Genomic DNA, 27,970 nt, shown 5'->3' with positions numbered 1-27,970 from the left:
AGGGGGGCAGTGGAAAGTTCCAAGGGGGCGTTGAAGAAAAGTGAGGTGATAATTGGGTAGCGATTGATGTAAAAACAACAAAATAATTGGTTAATTAGGTTAAGTTTTATTTGTGAAATGCAGTTGCTTTGAATTTGCTTCAGAAAGTTGTCTATGATTGTAGTGGTAAGTTAGATGGGGGGGGGGGGCGCTAGAAATGTGGCCTGGGTGCCAAGGGGGTGGCAGCCTGTAAAAGTTTGGGAACCACTGCACTAAGCTATGTGCTCCACAGGATTTTCCCATAGCTAGACTTAATTTTCATGGGAGACTGGAAATGAACAGCCTTGCTTACATGTTTGTGATGCTCATTTAAAATGACTTTGATGTCTCGGCAAAGGCACACACACACACACACACACACACACACACACACACACACAAACACACACAAATGACCAGATTCTTTCAGTTCCTGCCAACCAAATCTACTCACAAGGCTTTAGTCAGCCTGGAACTATAATAGAAGACTTGTTCAAAGTGCCACACAGTGGGACTGAACTTAAAACCAGTTGGTTGGTGCACAAGGGTCTCAATAACACAGCCCAGCCTGTGTCCTTTAGTCACCTTTGGTAAAGCAGCGAGCTGGCAGAAACGTTAGCACACCGGGCAAAATGCTTAGCAGTATTTCATCTGTCTTTACATTCTGAGTTCAAATTCCGCCAAGGCTGACTTTGCCTTTCATCCTTTCGGGGTCGATAAATTAACTTCCAGTTGTGTACTGGGGTCGATCTAATTGACTGGCCCCTTCCCCCAAAATTTCGGGCCTTGTGCCTTGAGTAGAAAAGTTTATTCACCTTTGTAGATATCTTTTACTCCTTACTTTGAGAATATTTGAATTTCAAACTTATTTCATTTCCATATTATATTTTGTCTTTTAAGTTTGTTTCTCCCTTAATTCAACATGTTTGGAATTAATTGGTTTGCATTCTGTGAGTAAAGACATTGGCCCTTTTCCTTCTAACCAGTTCAGTAAAAAACCCAAACCATATAATCTCACTCACTGAAAAAATATCAACACCAATGTAATAATAGTAATAATGATAATAATCCTAAACGAGAATGCTAAAAATGAACCCGACCACTCTGAAAAGTTAAGTAAAAAAAACAGGAAAAAATGATTCAGAATCCTTGTCTGGTACCGGACTGATCCCAAAATCTAATCAGTTCATGCCAGTCACAAGACCAGAATATCCCTGGAATCCATCTATCAGATCGACCCCAGTATACAACTAGTATTTAATTTATCAACCCCGAAAGGATGAAAGGCAAAGTCAACCTCGGCGAAAATTGAACTCAGAATGTAAAGACAGACGAAATAGCGCTAAGCATTTTGCCCGGCTTGCTAACGTTTCTGCCAGCTCGCTGCCTTAATAATAATAATAATAATAATAATAATAATAATAATAATACCACCACCACCACCACCACCAATCTATAAAATGCTAAGCATATCTTTAGTATTCATCTTTTTTAAAAATGATAATTTAAAAACAGACTTGGGGTAATTAAAAGTAGTCCATTAAATAATTATCTTAATGGCTTTTTAATCTACTAAAATATTTATTGATAATAATTTATCACTGTTTTGTCTCTGTTTGAAGAGGTCAAATGCTTGGTTGCACTGGTATACTTGATTATTTAAACCAATAGTACAGAATTCAAACAACTCCTTGATCTTCTGGTCTCCATTCAGGTGCAAGAACCTGGGATGTTACATTTTGTACTCCACACGACATTTCATTTCATAAACTCTCCCTTTTTTAAAAATTATTTTATCTATTATTGTTGATGTTTATCTTTTTATCGTTTACATCCAACTTGTTTCTGTTTTTAGACTCTGGTGGTGCTGGAGCATTGCTTTTACCTTTTCGTCTTTTGGTCAAATGAATTAACCCTAGTACTTTTTTTTTAAAGCCTGGTACTGGTTCTATTGGTCCCTTTTACTGAACTGCTAAGTTACAGGGATGTAAACACACCAACACCAGTTATCAAGTGGTGGTAGAAGACAGACAGACACACACACACACACAAGAGGCTTCTTTCAGTTTCCTTCTATCAAACCCACTCACAAGGCTTTGTTTGGCTTGAGGCTATAGTAAAAGACACTTGCCCAAGGTGCCACGCAGTGGGACTGAACCCGGAACCATGTGGTTGGGAAGCAAGCTTCTTACCACACAGTCATGCCTGCACCTCTCTCAGTTTATTTTTGATTCCAGATTTTATCTTACCAATCACACCATTATGAGTTCAAAATCATGTCTAATCGTGGTTGTTATTGGGTTGTCCAGAAAGTTCGTGCTGATTTATAGTAGCTTACCTTTCGACTTATTTGCCATGAAACCACTTCAATTCTGGGAAGAGGGTATTTTCAAGTTAAAGGAAAGATGGAGACGCATTGTGCAACAAAATGGTTCATATTTGGTTGATTAAAAATCGGCATGAACTTTCCGAACAACCCAATACTAAAAGCACAAAGTGTTAAAGAATTTTGAACTAACCACCATATAAATTTGATCCTTACACAAGAAACTAATAAAATACAGTTTTACAGAGTTACTTTTGTTGTTCATTATAACTCTGCCTCTCACTCTTAAGACCACTCCCTCCCTCCCTCTCTCTCTTTCTTGTATAACCACTACTTCCTCTCTGCTGAATTCATTCTTCCTCCCTCTCTCTTGTGAACTGTACCTTCTCCTCCTCCTCTCCAGTGGATTTTACCTCCTCCCTGTTGTTAGCTGTATTGTTTATGGTTAAAAGTTTGTCAGATTTTGTATAGGAAGGTGTCTTGATTTGTGACATCACAGCTGCCAGTGACCAGATTAAAATGTTCATCATCTAATTCATAGCCTAACACTTTATTGATCTGGCTGACTGTAGTCCACCTTGCTAATAAAACAAGTTGAGGAAGAAAGAAAATTAAATGACAAACGAAAAGCAAATGAAAATGAATTCATTGAATTGCAATCACTTCCAAACTATTTATTTCTTTACATCGTGACATTGGTTTCTTTGAATTGTCAAAGGTTGAGATTACCACAAGAATGGTATAGCAACAGGTTCTTTGACTGATTTGAAGAATTCAAAATTATGTCCAAATAAGTTTCAGTGGTAAAATCTCAGAATGTAAAATCTGATGTGACTGATTTGTCTATGTTCGTTATACTCACCAATCTCATATTTAACGAAGTCCTGCCAATCCTTCCCCAACAACTCATCTTTTAACATCCACCCCGCCATCACTCTTCTAACTACTATGCTCTTCATTCTGCTGCTGTAAATGATACCATTTATCTCCCCTACCCTTCATACTGTATTCCTTTTACTGTCCTTTATCACCTCCCCCTCTAACTCACTCTTATTTACTTCACCCCCCCCCCCCCTCCCAAACTGATATTCACCATTGGCTATGCTTCCATGTTGCTCTCCATTCACTCTCCACCTCTAATCCTGTCTTGCTCTTTTCACATTCTTCCCTACTTACCCTTCTGTTTGTATTTCCCCCTCTCCTGTATCCATCTCCTACCTTGAGGGTATGCCCTCACCATCTCCACCCTCTCTCTCTCTCTCCTACACTGTTTCCAGTTGTGGAAGCCACACATCTCTCTTCTTCAGCAAGACCCACATTCCTGTCCTTCCCCCTCTCATTACCCCTTCACCTCCTTCAGTACTATACCCGGTTCATATCTGGGTTTTTGTCTTTCAAAATTACTTGATAACCCCTAGAGGGCCACTGCCATGGAAAAATCCTCCCCTGTAAACTCTGTGAAGTGGTTGGCACCAAAGCAGATATTGCTGCTTGGCACAGTCTTCTGCTTCTTTGGTTCCTGTCCATCTGTTTAACCCATGTCAGCATGGAAAACAGATCTTAAACGATGATGATGATGATTTACTCTTCCTGATTGCTAACCTTTAATCTATCAGAGAGTAATGGTCTCTTTACATAGACTGACCTTTATCTATCGAGTACAGGTTCTTAATAACCACTGACCTTTGATAAAGCATTTAGTATTGATCTCTTTGTATTGGTAAGATTGACTCTTATTTTTCGAGTCGTAGATAATCCTTCTTACCATTTTCTTTCCTTCCTTTTCTGTTTTTTTTGTCTGTCTTTTATCTCTTCTTCTGTATCAATTCTCCAAAATTGTACAATTTACTCCTTATAATTTGTTGTTGATCTACAAACAAATGCTCTCCCTATTTCTTCCCTCCCAGATTTTTCTTTGTTCAATTCATGCTATGTATCTCTACCTGCTTGCCTGTCTGTCTGTCTGTCTTTTTCTCTTTCTGAAAATATTCTGTAAGTGCAGTGGATCACTAACAACACCATCCGAGCGTGATCACTGCCAGAGCAGCTGTCTGGCTTCCGTGCTAGTGGCCCGTACATAACACCATTTGAGCATGATTGTTACTAGCATCACTTAACTGGCACTTGTGCCGGTGGCACGTTAGAAAATCATTCGAGCGAGGTCGTTGCCAGTGCCGCTGGACTGGCTCCTGTGCAGGTGGCACGTAAAATACACCATTTCAAGTGTGGCCGTTGCCAGTACCTCCTGACTGGCCTTCGTGCCGGTGGCACGTAAAAGCACCCACTACACTCTCGGAGTGGTTGGTATTAGGAAGGGCATCCAGCTGTAGAAACACTGCCAGATCAGATTGGAGCCTGGTGCAGCCATCCAGTTCACCAGTCCTCAGTCAAATCGTCCAACCCATGCCAGCATAGAAAGCGGACGTTAAATGATGATGATGATGATGATGATGATTATCATTGTGGTGAATTGAGAGAATTGGTAGAAGATTGGTGAAAATGGTTTGTAATATTTATGTCTCTCTCTGCTCTGAGCTCAGACTTTCAATGATGTTATTATGTCTGTCATCTCTCTCTGGAGTTGATTAGAATAAATCAAAGCCAGGTAATGGATGGGGGTAGGAGCGGGGTAGGGTGTATCAGTAAAGTTGCATGTATTCTACGACAGAATTAGTGTCCATTGCCTCTGATAGGAATTACTACTACTACTACCACCACCACCACCACCACCACCACCACCACCACCACGGGGGGTGGGGGTCCACCAGAATAAAATAGATAGTAAAATGGTTGGGAACCTCTGATTTACAATATAGTACTGATTGCTGTTGTTTTGCTGAAGGTCAGTACTGATTGAACACACCTATGACCAAAGGAATTCCAGACATGACCATCCATCCTGTCTTTTTCCTATGTGCAGGGAACCAAGGACCACGTTATCTAATGCTTCCGCTTTTGGAACTGTTGAGTATAAGTTGAGGGATATTTAGCTGCTATTTCTTGCATGTCAAGTGACCACATAGAGGCTCCCTCGTTGGCTCATGTTGTAATGGTTGGTTGCTGTGACTATTCGGTCCTAATTGTTGGCTCCTTGCTTGTATTGTGATATAAGTTTTTTACTGAACCTAGCAACAAAGAAGTCCGTAGATGGTTACTGAACTTGCTAGAAATAGTAGCCACATCACCATCATCAGCAAATCTCACAGTACCATCTCAAAAAGAAATGTGAGGATGCATTGAATGATGCTCAATGCACTATGGTATCTTTGAATAAAAGACAAATGTTCTTGTTCTGACTGAAGCACTTTTGGCCAAGATTGACCAGGGACTACATTATTTCTATATGTACATACATTACATCCATATATATTTACAGATAACAGGAGAGAGAGAGAGAGAGAGAGAGAGAGAGAGAGAGAGAGAGAGAGAGAGAGAGAGAGAGAGAGAGAGAGAGAGAGAGGTGGGTGAGAGGGTGAGGTAATAGGAAAAGCAGTAACAGAATGCTGCCACTGCATTGTTGCTTGTCTTTGTGAAATTACATGTTCTTTAGAGGAAGCTGAAGTGGACAATACCAATGAGTCATCTAGGTTACATACTGGAAGTTATGTTACAGACCGACAGACAGATTTCCCCGAAATTGTAATAACGATTAGGTCAGATGATGAAATCGTCAAACTTTGATCCTGTATGTTGTATAATAGAACACTCATCACCATTAGGGAATTATCTATTATTTAGCAATTGTAAAATTTTATCATGGCTCAACTCATGACTGATCTTATTCTCTCTCTCTCTCTCTCTCTCTCTCTTCCTAACAATAATTAATTAATTAGTGTTCAGCTGAGTAAAATGTTTTACTGAAGTCATTGTTTGTAGTAAGTAGATAAACAATGATGTTATTGTTGTTTTCACTTTGAAATGTTTTACTTTTTGGACTTTATATGTTATCATGAGTTGGACAGGCTTAGATATTCTCAGATGCATTAATTGGTATTAGCAGCAACAGCAGCAACAGCATCCTCTTATAGATCAAACCTATGATCAGAGAGATGTTACAGCTGTGACCATGTCACTTTTTTTTGTTTTTTCATCTGTTGAGGCAAGTGAAATCAAAATCGAACCAAATTCGATGACTGGCATCCATGCCAACCTCTCCTTCATTGGACACTAAACTCGGCTTGCGAAGACCTGTTGGGGCAAGTGAATTCGAAATCGTGTTGGCACCTGTACCAGTGGAGCGCTAAGAGCACCGTCCAAATGTGATCATTGCCATTTGCAATTTGTTCGACTAAAGGCGGTGCTCCAGCATGGCCACAGTCAAATCGCTGAAACACGTAAAAGACTAACCTTTTGTGAAGGTTTCTTTGTTGAAAGAATCGACAAATCCAAAATGTTAATCTTCAGTTTTGTCCAACCTATTCCAGATGGAAGGACAGCAAGAACTTGTGCTCCGTCGATTAGTTTCAAGACATTGAGACGGACAAAGTATCCAAGAATTATCCCTAAAACCAAACTGAAAATTCTGGGGAGGTTTGTCAGTCATCATGTCTTTGTTGTCTTAAGTGCTGGATGTAAAAATATTTGAAAATTCTTCAGAATTTCATAACTTTGCAATGCTTGTGGATGTTTATACACATATACAAAAATACACATTGACATATATAAAAGTGCTCATGCACACACGCGTACATAGTTTGATACCCCACCCAGATAATAGATCACATATATATCTGAAAGTTAAGAATGTCAGAAATGTGATTATCTTTAGATTAAGAATTCTTTTGGATATTATTCAAGGTACAGAACACACACCTATATACACACATATATGGGATTTATACTAAACTTTATGCAAGGAAATTTGTGAATATTTGTTTAATATGGTGATTTTATGGAAGCATACACTTCGTAATCATCTGGGAGTCCAGGTTTATTCACATGCACACGAGCGCGCGCACACACACACACACACACAGACACACACACACAGACACACACACACACACACACACACACACACTATATTGAAAGCAAAATTGAAGTAATATGTTTGTTTATTGAAAACCACATTACTCAGATTTGAAACCCCCCAAAAAATGCATGAATATGAAGCTGGCGATTCACTTTGCTGCTGCTCAAAGCATCAACAGAGGGAATCGCCAGCTTTAAATACAAAGAAATATATACTATATAACATGTGATGAAATATTCATAGATATATATATATATGCTCTTAGCTTAGACTTTTTGGGGGCAACCAGATCGAACCGTCTCAAGTGTAACGGCCCGAAACGGTAATGACTTCTGGTACTTGACTGAAGCAAGAAGGCCACGAATGACCTGTCTGTTTTTACCTGTCCTTCTAATTGGTGTTTCTCTTGTCCGCCTTTGTATCATCTATCTGTCCGAATGTTTTATTGTCCTTTATTACATTTTTGTTCCTTTTTTATTTTTTATATTTTCATACACACACACACACACACACACACACACACACACACTCCTGCTTCAACAAGTTTTGTCCAATTATGCCAGCATAGAAGAAAACAAGTATAAAATTGAAGATGGTATTATTTACATTATTTACATTGGACAGATATGTGTCCTCATCTTGTTTGTTGGTAACAACAAACAAGATGAGGACATGATGTGGCAACAGCAAACAGGATGAGGACACATATCCGTCAAATGTAAATAATGTCCAGAATTCCTCATCTCTAAATTATAGACCGATAAAAATGATGTAGTAAAGATTGTTTGGCAGTCCTGGTTTAGGACGAATGTTGCTGTAATTTAGCCCCAGGAGACATAGTCTCCAGCTGGCTATACGACACGATCTGTGTCCTTATATTTTCGAACAAGGGAATCTAGCACCCCCGCTCAGCTCAAAACAATATCAGTGTATCGCGATTTCTGGCTTATTTCCCTTCATCAGCACAGAATAATTGCTTGGTTAGAGGTGGCGCTGCCAAATTCCCGTTTGAAATATATATGGTTTTCAAAGTGACAAATTACAGCAGCATTCGTCCTAAACCAGGACTGCCATGTTATGTTGGCAAACGATCTTTACTCCAAAGTACTGTTGCTGAATATCTCGCATTGTGAGATTTACAAATAGTAATTTTCTAATTGATAAAAATGATGATGATGATTTTCATAAATCATATTTTGTATAATATTATCAAATTAGACTATATTTTTATTTATTTTTTAAATTTTTGTTGCAGGATTCTTGGTTCAATTTACTGCTGCTGTCTGTGAATCTGATGGAATCAGATCCTTGAAATGACTCGTCAGAAGAAAATCCTTTGATTTTTGGTTGTTGATCCAATTCTTGCTGTATGGCTTACAAGAATGGCAGGTGCCTTGACCACTGAAACTGTTGCTCCCCAAGCAAGAAACAAACCGAAAAAGAACTCTTCCAACAGTTCTGGTCCAGTAACCCACCCATTAAATTCCTACCCTGACATTGTGTCTGGTGAGACCAGTGTCCAGTCACTAGTTGCCGGCCGTCATCGACCGACGCGGAACGTCGCTCGAGTCGATGGCCAAAGACAACCGGCATCAGATGTGATTTCTAGCTCCAATGGCCTTTCTGTCTACCCTCCATTCCGTGATTCTCACCAAGCAGCTGCAAGTGCAGCGCCAAATAATATAGGGGCAAGTGGGGCTCAGTTTGGAGGGCTTCAGTTATCGACTTCGGGAGGGGGGAATGGGGCAGCAGCAGCAGCAGCTGCTGCTGCGGGAAATGTTGCAGATGGGAGATCAAATCCTGCGGATGACCCTGGGCACCAGAACAATCGGGAAGAAAGTGTTCATTTACTTGGGAATGGTCGACTTCCCCCTTTTCCGCAGGAAGATGATGTTGACCTAGTTCCCTCAAACTGGAGCCCCCATGATGAACCTATGCTTGGTCGCGCTCAGCCAATAAGGACTCGTGATCTACATGCTGGGGTCTATGGCGGGGAAACTGTTAATACCAATGAAATCCTTCCTGATATTCTTAACTCACACATGGTTGGCAGGCCGGTTGCCATTTCTCGACCTAATCTGCATCGAAATCGCAATGATCGACAAGTAAGGACAAGAAACGGTGACCGAAGTGCACAGCGGCAACGTAATCCTGTAAATCAGCCTTCTCGACCAGCTGCCCGGACAAGGAGCCGAAATAATTCCTCACAACAAACAGATCGGAACTGTAAAGCTCCATGCTTGAAATGCTTGACAGCCATCACATCTTTCAAATATGTGTTGATTCTTCTCTCAATGCTTGGCATTTGTTGTGTGATAATTGGGATTGTACTAGCAGCCTTACATGGATCTGGCAGCAGCTTCCTGTTCTTGGCAATCATGTTTTTTGGTAAGAAACCCTTGATTTTCTCTTCTATTCAAATCCTGTGTCTTACCTTTCTTTGCCTTGTTTCTTCTTTTCTTTCTTTATTTTTCTCTTCTTTTTTTCTCTTGCTCTCTCTCATACATATTCCAGATTTCCTTTGTGTTATTTGTTATGTCAAGAAAATATCAAACTCACTAAGAAAAGACAGGAGAAATCTAACTTTATTTTTGCTAATTGTATTGTCAACAAAAACACGACATAAATCGAGATGAATGGCAAATCTGTTAAAAGTATGGAATGAAATACTTTCTGGTATTTGGTTATGTTCTTTCATATTCTGAGTTCAAATCTCATTCAACTTTTCTGTTAATCCTTTTGAGGTCAATAACAAAGTATCAGTCATATTTTGGGTTGAATATAATCAACTACACATATAGAGGTTGGACAAAATAATGGAAACACCTTAAAATTTCAAACAAATTTAATTTAATATGGGGTAAGACTGCCTTTGGCAGTAATTACAGCTTGAATTCTACAAGGTATGGACTCGTACAAAGTTTGAATTGTTTTCAAAGGAATTTTTGTCCATTCTTCAGCTAAAACAGTCTCCAGTTCTTGTAGTGATGATGGTGGAGAATATCGATTCTTTACTTGTTTTTCTAAAATGCACCATAAATGTTCAATGATATTGAGATCTGGGGACTGTGGTGGCCAGATAAGATGTTCAACTTCACTAGAATATTCCTCATGCCACTCAGTAACAACTTTAGCTGTGTGAATTGGTGCATTATCATCCTGAAAGATTGCATTTCCCTCCAGAAACATTTCTGCAACCATAGGATGAATTTGATCAGGTAAAATGCTTAAATAGTCTTGACTATTAGTTCTGCCATTGGGCCGGCAGATTTCCAAGATATAGCTCCTCCAGATCATCACAGATCCTCCCCCATGTTTAACAGTTGGAAGAAGGCAGTCTGGGTCAAATGCTTCATTTGGTTGTCTCCACACGTATACTCAGCCGGTGGTTGGAAATAAAGTAAAGGATGACACGTTGGAGAAAATAACATTCTTCCACTGCCCTAGAGACCAATTCTGCAGGTTTTTACTCCACTCTAAACGCTTTGCAATGTTTGTTTTTGAAAGTAGTGGTTTTCTGATTGCAGCCCTCCTGTGAAATCTGGCTTTGTGCAGCTCCCGGCAAACAGTTTTTGTGGAAACTGAGTTCTCAAGCTGGTCATTAAACTCTGCAATAATTTTGGGAGCTGTACTTTTGTGATCCTTCCTAACAATTTGCGTAAAAGTCTGACAGTCCCTATCTGAAAGTTTTGGTCTTCTTGCAAAGTTTTGTTTTGACAAGGAGGCTTTTTCCTCTTTCTCAAAGGCTGTCATTACTTTCGAGACAGTACTTCTTGATACACCAAACATTTTGGCTGTTTTCCTTACACTAGCACCTGCCATACGAGCACCAACAATTTGACCTCTTTGAAAGTCCGATAGATCTGTGATTTTAATGAATTTTAATTGCCTTTTCCTGATGACATCTGAAAAGAAACAGCAATTTTAGTAAAACATACTAAGCAATATTAATAATAAATAAAAAAACAAAAACAAACAAGCTTTTGATGGTTTTACAGATATTTCAAAATTCGGAGTGGTTGGCGTTAGGAAGGGCATCCAGCTGTAGAAACTCTGCCAAATTAGATTGGAGCCTGGTGTTGCCATCCGGTTTCACCAGTCCTCAGTCAAATCGTCCAACCCATGCTAGCATGGAAAGCAGACGTTAAACGATGATGATGATGATGATGATGATGATGATGCTCAGTGTTTCCATTATTTTGTCGAACCTCTGTATATCCATTTGAACTGTTGTGCAGCTATTATCTTAATTTTAATGTACGTCATAGCATCATTCTTTTGGTTGTTGAATAGGTTGGGTGCTAAAGAATTGGTTGTTTGGGGATGCAAACTAGGAACTGGATTTTTGGAGGCTAAAGACTGAAAAACTTGGCCTTTTATTTAGGTTACAAACTGGGAGCTGAATCTTTAGGTTCAGGCTGGGAACTAAGTCTTTTGTGGTACAGACTGGCAACTGGGTCTTTATAGAGGAGCTCAGATTGATTTCTGGGTCTTTCGGGATACTGCTTGGTGATCAGATGTAAAGAATAACAAATAAGCCCTTGGCAGGGCACAGACAAAAACTGGGTGTTTTGAGTACAGGTCAGCAACTGTGCCTTTAGCAGTTTGGTACTAAAGTCTGAGTTGACAAACCTATAAATTAGGTTGGTGAGAGAGAGGAGCAGATAATGTTAGATTTCATGGGCCTTGCTAACAACACAGTGAGTGATCATTGGCAATCATTTGAATAAGAGTTGTTATTTATTCCTGCAAAACATGAGGCATAAAATGTTAAGAGAATAAAGTTGGAGTTGTGATAATTGTACTTTTCTGTATGAGGCATTGAATGAAAATTAGGTTACAAGCTGTGATCACTGGGGAATTTCTCACTACTCTATTCAACTCCATTTCAATACCATTCTGAAGAGTACCTGAAAATCTAGTTTCCAGTTTGTAATCCCAAAAGCTATTTCCCAGTCTTTGTTCTGAGAGTCCTCAGTCTGTAGCTTCCCAAAAATTCAGTTCCTTGTCTGCGCATACATATACCCAGGCCTATTCCCCATTTTTTTTAGGAGGGGGTAGCCACAGCAGGACACACATCAGGCATTCCATTCATTTCCCAACCCCCAATATCAGCAGAGGGGCCTGACAGCATATGCTAGTTTACCCCCACCACATCATGTTGGTCCCATACCCCTTTGAGCAACATCAAAATTCACTCATCCGTCCACAAACACTCTCCAAGCTTTCCTATCATTTATAAACTCACTTGCCCCTCTCATTCCAACACCTGTAACCACCAAAGCTTTCCTCACTCCATCCATCCACACAAACCGAGGTCTGCCTACCACTTCAGCCTTCATCACTCTCCTTACCATCTGCTCCTCATCCATCCTCTCCATATGGCCAAACCACCTCAACTTGTCTGTACTCACAAATAACTGATGTACTCTTGTCTGTACCCCCAAATAACCAATTCTTTAGCACCCAACTTACTCAATAACCAAAAGGGTGAAGTTATGACAAACATTAACGATAACCTATTGATTTTAGAAGGGTCAACAGCAAGGTTGAATGGAATTAGAACTTGGAATATCAAGGGACAAAACCAAATGCAACAAAGAATTGTGTTCCCTGCTTTTAATTAATTTGCTTTAATTGAAAACAAGACTGTGTTAGCTTTTATCTTTTACTTGTTTCTTGTTAGACAGTGGCCATGCTGGAGCACCACCTTGAAGAATTTTTAGGGGAATGAATTGACCCCAGTACTTAGCATTTTTTTTCCTTTTAAAGTCTGGTACTTATTCTATCAGTCTCTTTTGCTGAACTGCTAAGTTATGGGGGATGTAAAGCAGGGCTGTGGAGTCAAAACAAAACATTTTGACTTTGACTCCTCTACTATTGGCACCTCCGACTCCTCTACTATTGGCACCTCCGACTCCTCTACTATTGGCACCTCCGACTCCTCTACTATTGGCACCTCCGACTCCTCTACTATTGGCACCTCCGACTCCTCTACTATTGGCACCTCTGACTCCAACTTTGACTCCTCTTTATGTAATTGATTGTGGTCTACATATCTCATAAAGCACATGCATACTCTTGTACTTTGAGTCGGCCTATATGTTATAACATAAAGATATTGTGAGTCACAGTTGGTATAGCTTTACTGACTCTGACTCCAGCTACCTCATAATTGTTTCCGACTCCAACTCCACAGCCCTGATGTAAACACACCAACACTGGTTATCTAGTGGTAGTGGGAGAGAGAAACACAGACAGAAGCACGTGCATACACACATACACATGGCAGGCTTCGTTCAGTTTGCGTCTACCAGATCCGTTCACAAAGCTTTGGTAGGTCTGAGGCTATAGAAGAAGGCACTTGCCTAAGGTGCCACGCTGTCGGATTGAACCTGGAACCATGTGGTTGGGAAGCAAAACTTCTCACCAATTCTATCCCAAATCTACCGGAAGAACTGATTCTGGTAATTGGGGCTAACAAAAAAAAAAAAAGAAAACAAAAACAAAATCTTTAGTTTGTAATGTTGTTTACTGTAGTGGACCTTTTCATTTTGTGGTACCCACTTACAGCTAAGTAGACTGCTGAGAGTTAAGTGTGTTGGTCATGAAACAGTGAAATGTAGCATTGGTGACAGGATATAGATATCACCTCCTTTACTCTGCTTGTACAATGTCAGTCTTAATTTGCTAATTAATAACATACTCACTCACACTCACACACACACACACACACACACACACACACACATCCGCCTACACACATTCACATGCACATACACTTACATTCACTTACACATACACACTAGCAACCAAAAGCAAGCACATGCACATATACGCGCATACACACACACTCACACCCACCCACACACGTACATATTCACACACACACACACACGTCCATCCACACACACACACATGTCCACCCACACACATTCACATGCACACATTCACATACACTTGCACCCACTTACACATACACACTAGCAGCCGCCCACCCACAAGCATATGCACATATACGCACGTACACACACACTCACACCCACCCACACACCTACATATTCTCACACACACACACATACACACACACACACACACACACACTAACACATGCACACATGTGCATACACACAAGCGTGCCGACCTCTAGTCCTAAACCTAATTTTTTGTTTGTTTTTAGATTGTTCCCTCTTTCTCTCTCTCTTCCTCCCTCTCACTCTCTCTCTCTCGCTCCCTCCCCTCTCTCTCCCCTCTCTCTCCTCCCCTCTCTCTCTTCCCCTCTCTCTCCTCCCCTCTCTCTCGCTCCCTCCCCCTCTCTGCCTTGATTAAATAGGCTCCTTTATAGTTTCGCAGCAATATTCCTGCTGCCGGATGTGTTGTTAATTGGCTCATTGCGGTTCATGTAGGCTAGGACAGTAAGCCTTTTCAAAAAACACACAGTGTGTGTGTGTGTGTGTGTGTGTGTATCTGTGCGCATACCTAAGTTTTCTCGTGACTGGTTCTATATACAATTCTAATCCTGATATTTTGGGACATTTTTTTTTCTCTTTTCCTTTCTGCAACTGTGGCGTGAAAGACTCTTATTTACAAAGATTTTTCCTGCCTCAATTTGCTGAAGATTTCTGTAATGTGTGCCGCTTCATCGATCCTTATCTGGAATTTTGGTATTTTGCAATGTCGTATGTATGTGCATGTGTGTGTGTGTGTGTGCGTGCTTGGATACTCACAAAAATATGTACATACATCCATGCATGTGCAAACCAATATACATACATATATACACACACAAAGACATACATGGGTACATATACATTTGTATGCAGACACACACACACACACACACACACACACACACACACACCCATTCAACAGCTGTTTTTCTTTAGGTGAATATTTAGGACTATTAATATAAAGGGGTCTTTATGAATTGCTTGTGAACTAGTTCTCTTCAGCTGCACATGTGATATGGTTGATGTCTCAGTTCTATCTCTGTCTGTCTGTCTGTCCCACTCTCATACACTGTGGCCAGCCTTATACAAACCTTATATACTTCTGCAACATGCATGTGATTTCATCATCATCATCATCATCTTCGTTGTTGTTGCAATGTCCACTTTTCTATTACTCTATGGCCCAGAGAGAGTTCATTGAAGCTGATTTCTGTGTTTGGATGTTCTTCCTGTTGCTAACCTTTACCTGTTTTCAAGCTAAGTAAATTTTTTCCCCATGGCTAGACAGGTTTTATCTTACAGAATATTGGAAATGAGTGACACTGCATGTATAACAATGACATTCATTTACAACTATAACATGATGTTAAAACAAGGACAGACACACACACACACACACACACACACACACACACACACACACACACACAGAGGAGACAGTGTGTATGTATGTATGTATATAGGCGTACAAGTGGCAGTGTGGTAAGTAGGTTGCTTAGCATCATGGTTCCGTGTTCAGTCTCACTGCGTGGCACCTTGGGCAAGCGTCTCCTAACGCCAACCACTCCGAGAGTGAAGTGGGTGCCTTTATGTGCCACCGGCACGAGGGCCAATCAAGCGATTCTAGCATCAACCATGCTCAAAAGGTGCTTTTTTACATGCCACCTGCCCAGGAGCCAATTTGGTGGCACTGGCAACGACCATGTGCGAATGGTGTTTTTTACGTGCCACCAGCACAGGAGCTAGTCAGGTGACGCTGGCAACGATCATGCTTGAATGGTGCTTTTTAAATGCCACCGGCACGGGAGCCAGTCAGTGGCCCTGGCAACGATCACGCTCGAATGGTGTCACTGGCACGGGTGCCGATCAGGCGATACTGTCATCGGCCAGGACGATTTCACCTGCCTCAACAGGTCTTTGCAATGATCGAAGGGTTCTTTTAAATGGACTGGTTATGCGACACTGGCATTGGCCATGGCTACGATCTCCCTTTAGTTTCTGGGTCTTCTCAATCACAGCCTACCTCCAAAGGTCTCGGTCACTTGTCATTGCCTCGGTGAGGCCCAATGTTCGAAGGTCATGCTTCACCACCTCATTGCAGGTCTTTCTGGGTCTACCTCTTCCACAGGTTCCCTCAACTGCTAGGGTGCAACACTTTTTTTTATACAGCTCTCCTTGTCCACTGGCAGCACATGACCATACCAGCGCAGGCACTGCACACATCCTATGTAAAATACTTTCAATATAGTGACAATAAGTGCTCCAAAACAAGCCACAGCATATACCCAAGGCACACAGAGCTGTGCACGGTGGTGCTGTGAAAGCATGTGATGAAAATAAGGCTGCTGAATAATAATAATAATAATAATAATAATAATAATGGTTTCAAATTTTGGCTCAAGGTCAGCAGTTTTGGGGAAAGGGCTAAGTTGATTAAATGGACCCCTGGACTTGTACTTATTTTGTTGACCCTGCAAGGCGAAGTTAACCAGCAGAATTTGAACTCAGAATGTAAAGACAGATGAAATTTCACTAAGCACTTTGCCCGGCATGCTAAAAACTCTGCCAACTCACCACAATAAGATAATAATAATGATAATACTAACGAGCACTCAGAGAGTGGAAGCCTCTGCCAACGTCCTCTCAACGATTAGCCAGAGATGATTTTTAAAATGAGAATATCTGAAAAAAAATTGACTGCTCTCACAAATGAGAATACTAAAAATGAAACTGACAGCTCTCAAAAATTAAATAAAAAAAAAAAACAGGAAAAATAATCCAGAATCCTTGTCTGGTACTGGATTGATCCCAAATTCTAATCAGTTTGTGCCAGTCACGAGGCCAAATATCCCTAAAAGTTTCATATGAATTCATCCAGCGGTTCTTAAGATATCTTGTCCACGGACAAACAAACAAACCAACATGACTGGAAACAATACTTCCGCCGTCACTAAGGCGGAGGTAATAACAATGACAACAATAACAACAACAACAACATCTTGATTATTGGGGCCAAGCCTGTTCTGTATTTCCTCTTTGTGGTTCCTGTTGTATATAGCATACGGTTTTGAGTTTGGATTACATCCTGTTGTATGATACCATATAGCTTGTATTCATTTTCCGTTTTAGAAGAGACATGTTTAGCAATGTGTGCTTCACTTACGATATACTTTGTGTTAATGTATATTCTGATGTTGGAATGGTACGACTTGTTTGTGTTGTTAATAACACCCTGTTGAATGTGTAGTTAGTGTGTGCGTCGGGTGTAGTTTACTATTAGCAGTGTCCTTTACTGAAGGAACTCATTGGCCAGTTGCTTGCAGTTCAAATTATTATTTGCTTGGCGGACATGTTTGGTTGGTTGGTTGGCAGTTTTAGTGTTTCTTTTTCTTTTTCTTTTTTTTTTCTATTTTAGTTTATTTGTTCAATTCACAATTCTTTCATTTAAGAATCTGGATTTTGTTGTTCGTGCCAACTTCCGGAAATGATTACATTAAGTACTGTGACATCTTGGCAGAGAACTTAACCCGGTTCACCTCATACTTACTACAGTTTTACAACACTGAATTTCCAAGACATAATATGGAGGAGGAAGAGGAGGAGGGGGGGGGAGAAGGAGGAAGTAGCAGCTGTGATTTGTGTGAATTCAAAATGATTAACCTCACTGAACCGTTTCTCTGTTCCTGAAACTAAGATTACCGAGATTATTACACGTTCCAATGTCTTATGTGCCAATAATCATCTTTTTAAATCGTTTTTAATTGTTTGTTTTCTTTAAACACAAATGCACTTACATGAACTCACGGCAATCAAATTAACAGAGATTTTTCTTTTTGTTTTTCATGTATATTTTTTAAAAAATACATTTTTTAAAAAATACATTTTTTAAAAAATAAGTGCAAGCATAGTTGTGTGGTTAAGAAGTTTGCTTCCCAGTTGTGTGGTCTTGGGTTCAGTCCCACTATCTGGCACCTTGGGCGTCTTCTGTAGTCCTGAACTCACCTGAAACCTCATGATTGGATTTATAGAGGGAGACCAAAAGAAGCCTGTCATGTGTGTGTGTTGCATGTGCACCTGCATGTGTGTGCATGTATATGTGAACCCTTGTCTTGACATCTTGTGATGATTGTAAGCAGGGCCATGGAGTTGAAACGCAAAACTCCGACTCCTCTACTATTGGCACCTCCGACTCTGACTCCAACTCCTCTATGAAATTAAGTGATTGTGGTCTATTTTACTGACTCCGACTCCATGACTCCACCTCCACAGCCCTGAATGTGAGCCAGTTATGTTGTTCCTTTTGAGTCTTTTGTGAAAATCTGTCTGGCCATGGGGAAGTATATTACCTTTGCTTGGAAGCAGGTGAGGGTTGGTGACAGGAAAGGTATCTAGCTGTAGAAAATCTGCTTCATCAAATTCTGTCTGACCCATGCAAGCATGGAAAACTGGACACTAAATATTAATGATGAAAGTGTTTCAATATATTTTTCGTGGCATGTAAAAAGCACCATCTGATCATGGCCGATGCCAGCTCCTCTAGCCTCTGTGCCAGTGGCACGTAAAAAGCACCCACTACACTCTTGGAGTGGTTGGCGTTAGGAAGGGCATCCAACTGTAGAAACACTGCCAGATCAGATTGGGGCCTGGTGCAGCCTCCTGACTTCCCAGACCCCAGTCGAACCGTCCAACCCATGCCAGCATGGAAAAACGGACGTTAAACGATGATGATGATGATGACATTAATGGTTTGTGATTGAAGTCATGTTCAAGCAAAGTTAAGAACCAAATATTTCAACTTTTAACCTTTTCGCTTTTAAACCAACCGTATCCAACCCAAATATCCTACCTGTTTTCTGTTCAAACTAGCCAGATCCAGCCTCTCACACCTATCCTACAATGTGATTCAAAATATAAAGAATTACATCATTGAAATCTCAAAAGTACAAGATGATGCATGATTAATTTGAAACCATGTGAATAAATAAATTTTACATTTGACAGAATAATTTGAATACCAAAGGCGTAGGAGTGGCCACATGGGAAGTAGCTTGCTTACGAACCACATGGTTCTGGGTTCAGTCCCACTACGTGGTACGTTGCGCAAGTGTCTTCTACTATAGCCTCGGGCCGACCAAAGCCTTGTGAGTGGATTTGGTAGACAGAAACTGAAAGAAGCCCGTTGTATATATGTATATATACATATATATATATATATATATATATATATATATAAAAACAAAAGTAAAAGTAAATGAGTATATGCATATATACGTACAGGTATGTGCATACCGACATCCACCTGTATGTATAGGTGCATATCTGGGTACAGGACATTGCAAACAAACGTAGACGAGAACACACGAGCCACATAGAGAACATTCTACTTCATCAGCTACCCACGTTTTAACACCGGCGTTTCGACGAGCTTCGGGCAGGACGCATCGTTAAAACGGCTCGTCCCATGGATCGCAGATTAAATTGTATACGCAAATTAAATCTAGCCATGGAGGAATGTAGTGGCGGACAAAAAACAAGACAGGAAAACAAACAGAAAAGGCTTTACGGCCAGACGAGAAAAATTATGTGTGTATGAACGCGATGAGGCACGGAACCGAGAGAGACAAAGTGGTGGCGTGCGTTACTTGGCGAAAGCCAAGGAAGGAAAGGATTATTGACCGGAAGCATGTGACCATGCCGGTGTAAAGGGAAGAGAGAGAGTGGTAGAGGGAGAAAGAGAGGGAGGAAGTAGAAGAATATGTGAGCAACGAGAGGAAAAGAGAAAGAGAGGAAATACGAGGGGGAAAAGGAGATACGTAGTAGTAACAGGAAGAACAAGAGGGGTAAGGCGAGATACGTAGTAGTACAGAGGAAGAACGAGGGGGGGGGGGAGAAAGGAAAGAGAAAGAGATAGAGTAGCGTCGGAGGATAAGTTTACGAAAACTACTTACAATTTTTGTGAGATGCTGCGTTCAATCATGTAAAAACAAAAGTAAATGAGTATATGCATATATACGTACAGGTATGTGCATACCGACATCCACCTGTATGTATAGGTGCATATCTGGGTACAGGACATTGCAAACAAACGTAGACGAGAACACACGAGCCACTATATATATATATATGTATGTATGTGTGTCTGTTTGTCCCCCCAACATCGCTTGACAACCGTTGCTGATGTGTTTACGCCCCCATAATTTAGCGGTTCAGCAAAAGAGACCGATAGAATAAGTACTGGTGCTCCAGTATGGCCACAGTCAAATGACTGAAACGAGTAAAAGAGTTAAGAATGTTTTGTGTTTAGCGTTTTGTTACCTTTCTTCTGGTGGAAAGCACTGTTTTTCTTTCAATTAATTTTCGAAAACAATTCTTAAAGAACATATTAAAATAGCTTTGTTATTGTGAAACTGTTGTTTGGAATTTTGAAGGACAGTTTAAATTTAGCTCACTTTAAAACAGGAAGCTTATATCAAAGAATTAAGGATGGTCTCTAGCAGGTTGGAATGAGAAGGGTTAAAAGAAATAAAGAAAGAAACAAACAATCCTGCTAAGAAACAAATGGTGAAGTGTTTGTTTCTCGTCAAAGACAAATTTCTCACACTGTTGCATCCGTTATTGCTAACTTGTTTACACTTAGCTTTTCTTAATTAATATTTATTCTTGTCATATGTCGCCGTCATCACCGTCGTCATCGTTTTCTGTTACATGTAAGACTGTTATTATGAAACACAACCAAAGATGTAATCTATTAGAGATACAAAATTTACTAGTATTTCAAAGACAATTGCCTGATAAATTATGATATGTGTGCGTATGTGCGTGTGTGTGTGTGTGTGTGTGTGTGTGTGTGTGTGTGTGTGTGCACGTGCGTGTGTGTGTGTGTGTGTGTGTGTGTGCGTGCATGTGCAAAAGGAGTTTCCATCTCTTTTTATTGAGCTGTTTAAGTTATGGGGACGTAAACAGACACCAGTTGTCAAGCAGTGGTGGGGGAGAAACACACACCCACACACACACACACACACACACACACACACACACACATACATGACAGGCTTCTTTCAGTTTCTATCCACCAAATGCATTCACAAGGCTTTGCCCAAGGTGCTATGCTGTAGGATTGAACCTGGAACCATGCGATTGGGAAGCAACCTTCTTACCACACAGCCATGTCATACTTTAGCTGAATGATATTTACAGATAATATTTTTGATTTCATTCTCAGGTTAAAATTGTTTACTTTGTGATGTAAAGATGAAAACAATAGATATTGGAAGATGAAGTGAATGAAAAAGAATATAATTTTCAATGATGTTCTCTTATTTGTCATTGAACTCTCTCTCTATTACTCATGCTCACTTCACACCTCCAGAAGAATGAAACACTTTAAATAATAAAAAAGAACAACAACATAAAACCTCAATTTCAGAAAATATTATGTATATCATGGTTTCGCTATAAACTTCCAATAATCTTGTAGTTTTCTAAAGAACCATGGCATTTCCATGGATACTGCTAGTTTTTATAAGCCATCTAGTTTTCCCAAGTTGAAATACATTTGCTAATCCAGTCGCTTTAAGTGTTACATGATGCTGATGTTGCTATATATATATATATATATATATATATATATATATATATATATATATATATATACATACATACATACACATATATGCACACACACATATATAGTGAGAATTTACAAAAACACAAAAGACGAAGACTTGTGTAAACAACAAGCAGATGTATTAGTTTAACGCTCGGGAAGTGAGAAAGTCTTTTACCTTTCGAGCCTACGCTCTTCAACAGAAAGGAGCACAGAAATAGACAAGGAGAGAAAATAGAAAAATACACACACACACACACACACGCATGCACGTGAGCTCTGTGTTGCTGGATTATATGGTTCTTAACACGTGGTCGAAATAAACGATACCAGATTTTTGAATTTTTATTCTGTATGTAAGTACGAACAACACAGGGCTCATGGGTATGTATTTTGTTTGTGTTTATGTGCATTGACCTGGTTATATTACACTGGCGATAGAAAAAGGATTGCCCCTTAATTTTGAAATCAATTGATATGGAATTGAACCGTTTCATGAATCTGTTTCGTTTATATGCACGAGTAAGGGGTTTGTTATTTTTATGGTGATATGTTAGGTAGTTTTCAGACATTGGCATCTTCTTCTAGCATGCAGTGTGACTCGTATACACACGTGTTTGCCCCTGATATATTAATTTTATATATTAATTTATAAATTGATTAATTTTACCATAACTGGTTGATTGCATGTTAACTACCTGATAAAAACCTAACGTAGATTTTATTCTCAATTTTTTATATACATACATACATACATACATATTTATATACTGAGGGTGATAAATTGAATATTAATTTAATTAACATCAATTTAAAGTCAGTGGCCTAGCAAATAAAAAAATCTGAAAATTCAGAAAAATTGTATTACATGCGTATAAGAAGGGATGACCACTAAGTGGACATCCAATATGCTAGAAAAAGATCACCTATGATCTAATCACAAAGAAAAAGCATGTTCTCCAGAAATAATTCAGCAAACACCAAAACATAAGCGGGCATATCGGATGTCCACTTAGTGGTCACCGCTTCTTATATGCATGTACATACACACACACACACACACACACACACACACACACACACACACACACATACACAGAGGCTGATATATTATATTCTTTTATTCTTTTACTTGTTTCAGTCATTTGACTGTGGCCATGCTGGGGTACTGCCTTTAGTCGAACAAATCAACACTAGGACATATTCTTTGTAAGCCTAGTACATATTCTATTGGTCTCTTTTGCCGAACCGCTAAGTTACGGGGACATAAACACACCAGCATTGGAGGGACAAACAGACACACAAACATATACACACACATACATATGTATATACATATATTTGACTGGCTTCTTTCAGTTTCCATCTACCAAATCCACTCAAAAGGCTTTGGTCGGCCCGAGGCAATAGCAGAAGACACTTGCTCAAGGTGCCACACAGTGGGACTGAACCCTAAACCATGTGGTTGAGAAGCAAGCCACTCCTGCGTGTAAACATATGTAATAAAAGAAGGAAAATATGAACAGTTTAAATAGTTTTAATATAGGAGCCAGGTCCAGTCAAACCATCCAAACCATGCCAGCATGGAAAATAGATGTTACTTGATGATAATGATGACACCAAGCTAGCAAAATATTTTCAGATTGGTGTCAAACTCCAGGTAAACTAAAGGAAAGGCCTGAAGTCGAAGTCCATCACAAGTTGACTTTGTAAATTCGTGGTTACCTTTCCCAGTTAAACTGGTCTTTTTCACAGAATGATATACAAGAACAAGCATAAATAATGTGTTTTACATATTTATTTATTTATGCATAAGATCTGTAAAACTTATTATTTCTGCTTTTTCTTGTATGTTTTGGAAGGCTTATGTAACATATTGAGTAAAACTCAGTTAATTGGAAGCACTAGTTAATTAATTGTATACCTTAATATATTGGATATCTAATCCCCTTAAATACAATACAACCTCTGCTGCTGTTATTGTGATATTTACTGGTTTCATCAATCGATTCCTCTATTTCTGTCACCCCCACCCTTACTTCTGCAGTCACCCCCTTCATCATTTTGACTCCTTTCTTCTTCTATTGTATTTTTTTTGGTTTTTGTTTTGCCTTCTTATCTTCTTTCATTTATGTATCTACTCCTCCTCTCACTCCCTAAACAAACTCTCTTCCCCCCCCCCCGCCCCTTCGTTTCCCATGACCATCAGCTTCATTGATCCTATTGGATTTTCATGACTCCAAAGTCGCACAACTCGACTTAATATCTATCACAACAGACTCCATTGATTTTTAACCTGTTTAATGAGCTCTCATACAATTCTTTGTGTGTGTGTCTGTGTGTGTAACTGTACATGTTCTATTGGTACATACTGTTCTACACTGCTTGTACTATTAACTATTTATTAGTACTTTGTATTATTGCTGTTATACTGCCCTCTTGCACTAAATGTGTGTGTGTGAGAGAGAGAGAGGGAGAGAGGTGGGGGTTGTGTGGAATGGCTGCCTGGCTAATGAGATGAGCTGATTGGCTTAAGAGGAGCTCGTATCTGGCAGCAGACGTTTCATATTACAGGATGCTAGTGTAAGTAACATCCAGAACTGTAGACTTAATCCTCGGCATAGCTCTTAAGTGCACCACCTGGCTCTTGAAGGCATTAGGTGTTCTCCACTTTGTAGGAAAAGTGTTTGAGTCTAATCTCTTGTCTGGAGAGTAATTTGAATCCCACAAGGCTTTGCAAAAAAAGGTCAAAAGCTTTTCCATTTCAATCACCAACCCCATGATAAACAGAAGTAAAGAGAAAATCGATCTGCTCAAGGCCAGTAATTTTAGCAGCTTTTGGGTGGGCAAATTGATTGTGCCAACTCTGGTTCTTGATTGGTACTTGACCATACCAATGTTTGATCTTAGATTGTAAAGAGCCAGAAGAAATGCTGTTGAGCATTCGATTCTTCATCATCATCATCATTTAACGTCCACTTTCCATGCTGTCATGGGTTGGATGGTTTGACTGGGGGCTAGTGAGCCAGATGACTGCACCAAGCTCTACTGTCAGTTTTGACATGGTTTCTACAGCTGGATGCCCTTCCTAACGCCAACCACTCTGAGAGTGTAGTGGGTGCTTTTTACGTGCTATCGGCACAAAGGCCAGTCAGGCGGTACTGGCAACGGCCACGCTCAAATGGTGTTTTCCTTGTACCACCGGCACAAGTGCCAGTAAGGCGATGCTGGTAACAATCACGCTCAAATGGTACGTTTTACATGCCACTGGCACGGGGGCCTACACAGCGGCCCTGGCCACGATCACGCTTGGATGGTGCTCTTAGCACTCCACTAGCATGGATGCCAGTCATGCGGTGCTGTCATCGAATTCGATTCCGATTTCACTTGCCTCAACAGGTCTCCACAAGCATAGTTTAGTGTCCAATGAAAGAAAGATTCACAACTTTAATAATAATCCTTTTTACTATAGGTGCAAAGCTTGAGATTTTGGCAGGAGGAAGTGGTTAGTTGATTACATTGACCCCAGTTCTCAACTGGTATTTATTTCATTGAACCTGAAAGGATAAAAGACGAAGTTGACTTCAGTGGAATTTGAACCCAGCGGATGAAACGAAGCTAAGCATTTTGCCTGCAGTGCTACTGATACAGCCAGTTCACCACTTTCGTTGTAATAATGATTTCAAATTTTTTTGCCACAAGGGCAGCTTGGGGGAGGGATTTAATTCAATTACTTCAACCCCAATGTATAACTGGTACTTACTTAATTGACCCCGAAAGGATGAAAGGCAAAGTCAACCTTGGTGGAATTTGAACCCAGAACATATTGGCAGGCGAAATACCTATTTCATTATTGCCCACAAGGGGCTAAACATAGAGGGAACAAACAAGAACAGACGAACGGATTAAGTCGATTACATCGACCCCAGTGCGTAACTGGTACTTAATTTATCGACCCCGAAGGGATGAAAGGCAAAGTCGACCTCGGCGGAATTTGAACTCAGAACGTAACGGCAGGCGGAATACCACCAAGCATTTCGCCTGACGTGTTAACGATTCTGCCAGCTCACCACCATACCTTTGCTGTAATAATATTGGTCATCTTAGTGCTTTATTGGTGGTTTATTGTATGGAAAGATGGATGTTAAATGATGATGGTGATGAATTGTAATTTGATGCCTCTCAACAGACCAGAGAAAATAAGTTAGTATTAGAAGCAGTAACTAAGTGTGATGGCTCGGAAAATAGATGGTTGTCTGTAATTGGCAACAATTTCCGTCAATTGACAAAATTCCTTGAGCTGTTTTAGTAAAATGATAGCTGTAGTAGAGATATGATGGCAATAGAAACTCTTGTGGTAATCAAGTTAAAACAGATTTCAGTTTAATAAGTTAATAACATCTAATATATGAAATGACAAGATAGATTGACGAAAAGTAGAGTTAAGCTGTGATGTGCATGTAACCTCAGTGTTGAGGTCAGTTTTGTGGATAGGGAAATGAATGTTCAACTATTGGTTGGTAGTAATGATGTTGGTGGTGGTGATGGTTGTGTTGTTGTTGTTGGTGGTGGTGGTTAGCATTTATTCTGCCTGGGTTTGTGTTTCTGTTATAACGTCAGTCAAGGCCTGTGTATCTGTCTGTGCCTTGCCAGTTTAAATAAAACCAGCTAAAATGATTGCAGGTTGTTATGTTTTGGCTTTGACATTTGACAAGTTTATTTTCTTGCCTGACTATTCAGTTATTGACAAGCTTCCTGTGCAAATAATGACAAGACACTTTGGCCATCAACTCAGTTGAAAGGACACAAAAAGATAATCTAATTTCACTGACAGTGTTTCCTTTTTAGATTAAAACCTTTTTTTTTTTTTACATTTGTTATATTTTTTGTGGGGTATTACCTAAAATAACTACAAGCATGTGAAGGAATCACTTAAAATAGCCCCATGGTATTATTTCAACTGCCCTAAGGCGGTGCGCTGGCAGGGTTGTTAGTGTATTGGACAAAAATTCTTATCAGTATTTATTCTAGCTGTTTAGGGTCTGAGTTCAAATTCTGCCAAGATTGACTCTGTCTTTGACCCTTTTGGTGTTGATAAAATAAGTACCAGTTAAGCACTGGAGTCAAGGTAATTTAACTACTTTTTCCCTAAAATTGCTGGCTTTGTAAATAAAACTTGAAATCATTATTTCACCATCTGAAGACTAGAAAAGCTGGAGTCTTTTGAATTACAAGAGCCTGGTGCAATTTGAGTTTATCTTTATTAAGACATTTAGTTCTTCCACCCTTTACACCATTTATTCCATGATCTACCATGGCTTTCCAGCTAGATTGGGATGCTATTTCCTGAAGAAAGCCACGAAGGAGATAGAGGCATGGCAGCTTAAGGTGGTTGGTCAGAGACAGCAAATGGAATCCTTCCACTAATTCAGTCCTCACTGCCCTTCTCAGGTGAAGCATACAGGTTAAGAGGGGAATTGCTTGGAACCCTGAGATTACCTACTGGTGATACGGAAGGCTTTCAAATATTGCAGTGGATTTAGAAGAGCTTGCAAAACCTCTTAGTAGGTTTTCTATGGCTGGATGCCAACCTTCATCTATTTCTAGACAACATATTTCCTCATGACCAGGCATGTTTTTTACACAAGACTGGAAATAAAGAACACGGCTCGTTTGACACTGATGCTCGTTTACAACCATCATGTTGTTGTTTGTTGGCATCCATTGTCTCGGGAGACAATGGAGTTGTGCATAAACTAATCCAGTCTGGTTTTTACATTTCCTGTCCTCTCCAGTTTTGTGCAGGCCTGGGCTAGATGTAAGAAAATCCTGGGAAGTCCAATTGTCAGGATTCCTCTCTCGACCTCGCTGGCGTAGTTCAAAGGAGTGCGGAGCATTACGTTTGGCACCAGCTTGGTTGCAGGAGCTGCCATAAGAGTGTCGAGTTGAACATTAAACAGCCTACGGGACTCCACTCCAGATTTCTTTAAAGGTTTCCTTTCCTTAAACCCTGGATAGGGGCCCATACCGGGTACTGTCAGCTGGAGCCAGCTGAGCCCGGAACTCGTGTCAGGCAGGGTCGTCACTCCCTGAAGTAG

The 27,970-nt window shown here is 40.1% G+C and overlaps 1 protein-coding gene across 6 annotated transcripts in view; it reads left to right on the top strand.

Moving 5' to 3' along the window:
* Nucleotides 1-27,970, top strand: part of LOC106881496 (uncharacterized) — a 145,235-nt gene that overhangs the window by 49,381 nt on the left and 67,884 nt on the right. For all 6 annotated transcript variants that reach the window (XM_089350219.1, XM_089350220.1, XM_089350223.1 and 3 more), the window contains one exon: nt 8,572-9,704. In XM_089350219.1, the coding sequence (XP_089206345.1) occupies nt 8,699-9,704 (1,006 nt within the window). In that variant the 5' untranslated portion in view covers nt 8,572-8,698. The remainder of the gene's footprint in view (nt 1-8,571; nt 9,705-27,970) is intronic.

This window comes from Octopus bimaculoides, chromosome 4 (assembly GCF_046866305.1).
Source record: "Octopus bimaculoides isolate indiv1 chromosome 4, ASM4686630v1, whole genome shotgun sequence".
Lineage (NCBI taxonomy): Eukaryota > Metazoa > Mollusca > Cephalopoda > Octopoda > Octopodidae > Octopus > Octopus bimaculoides.
The sequence above is the reverse complement of the archived record's forward strand: the minus strand, read 5'-3'. Positions and strand labels throughout refer to the sequence as shown.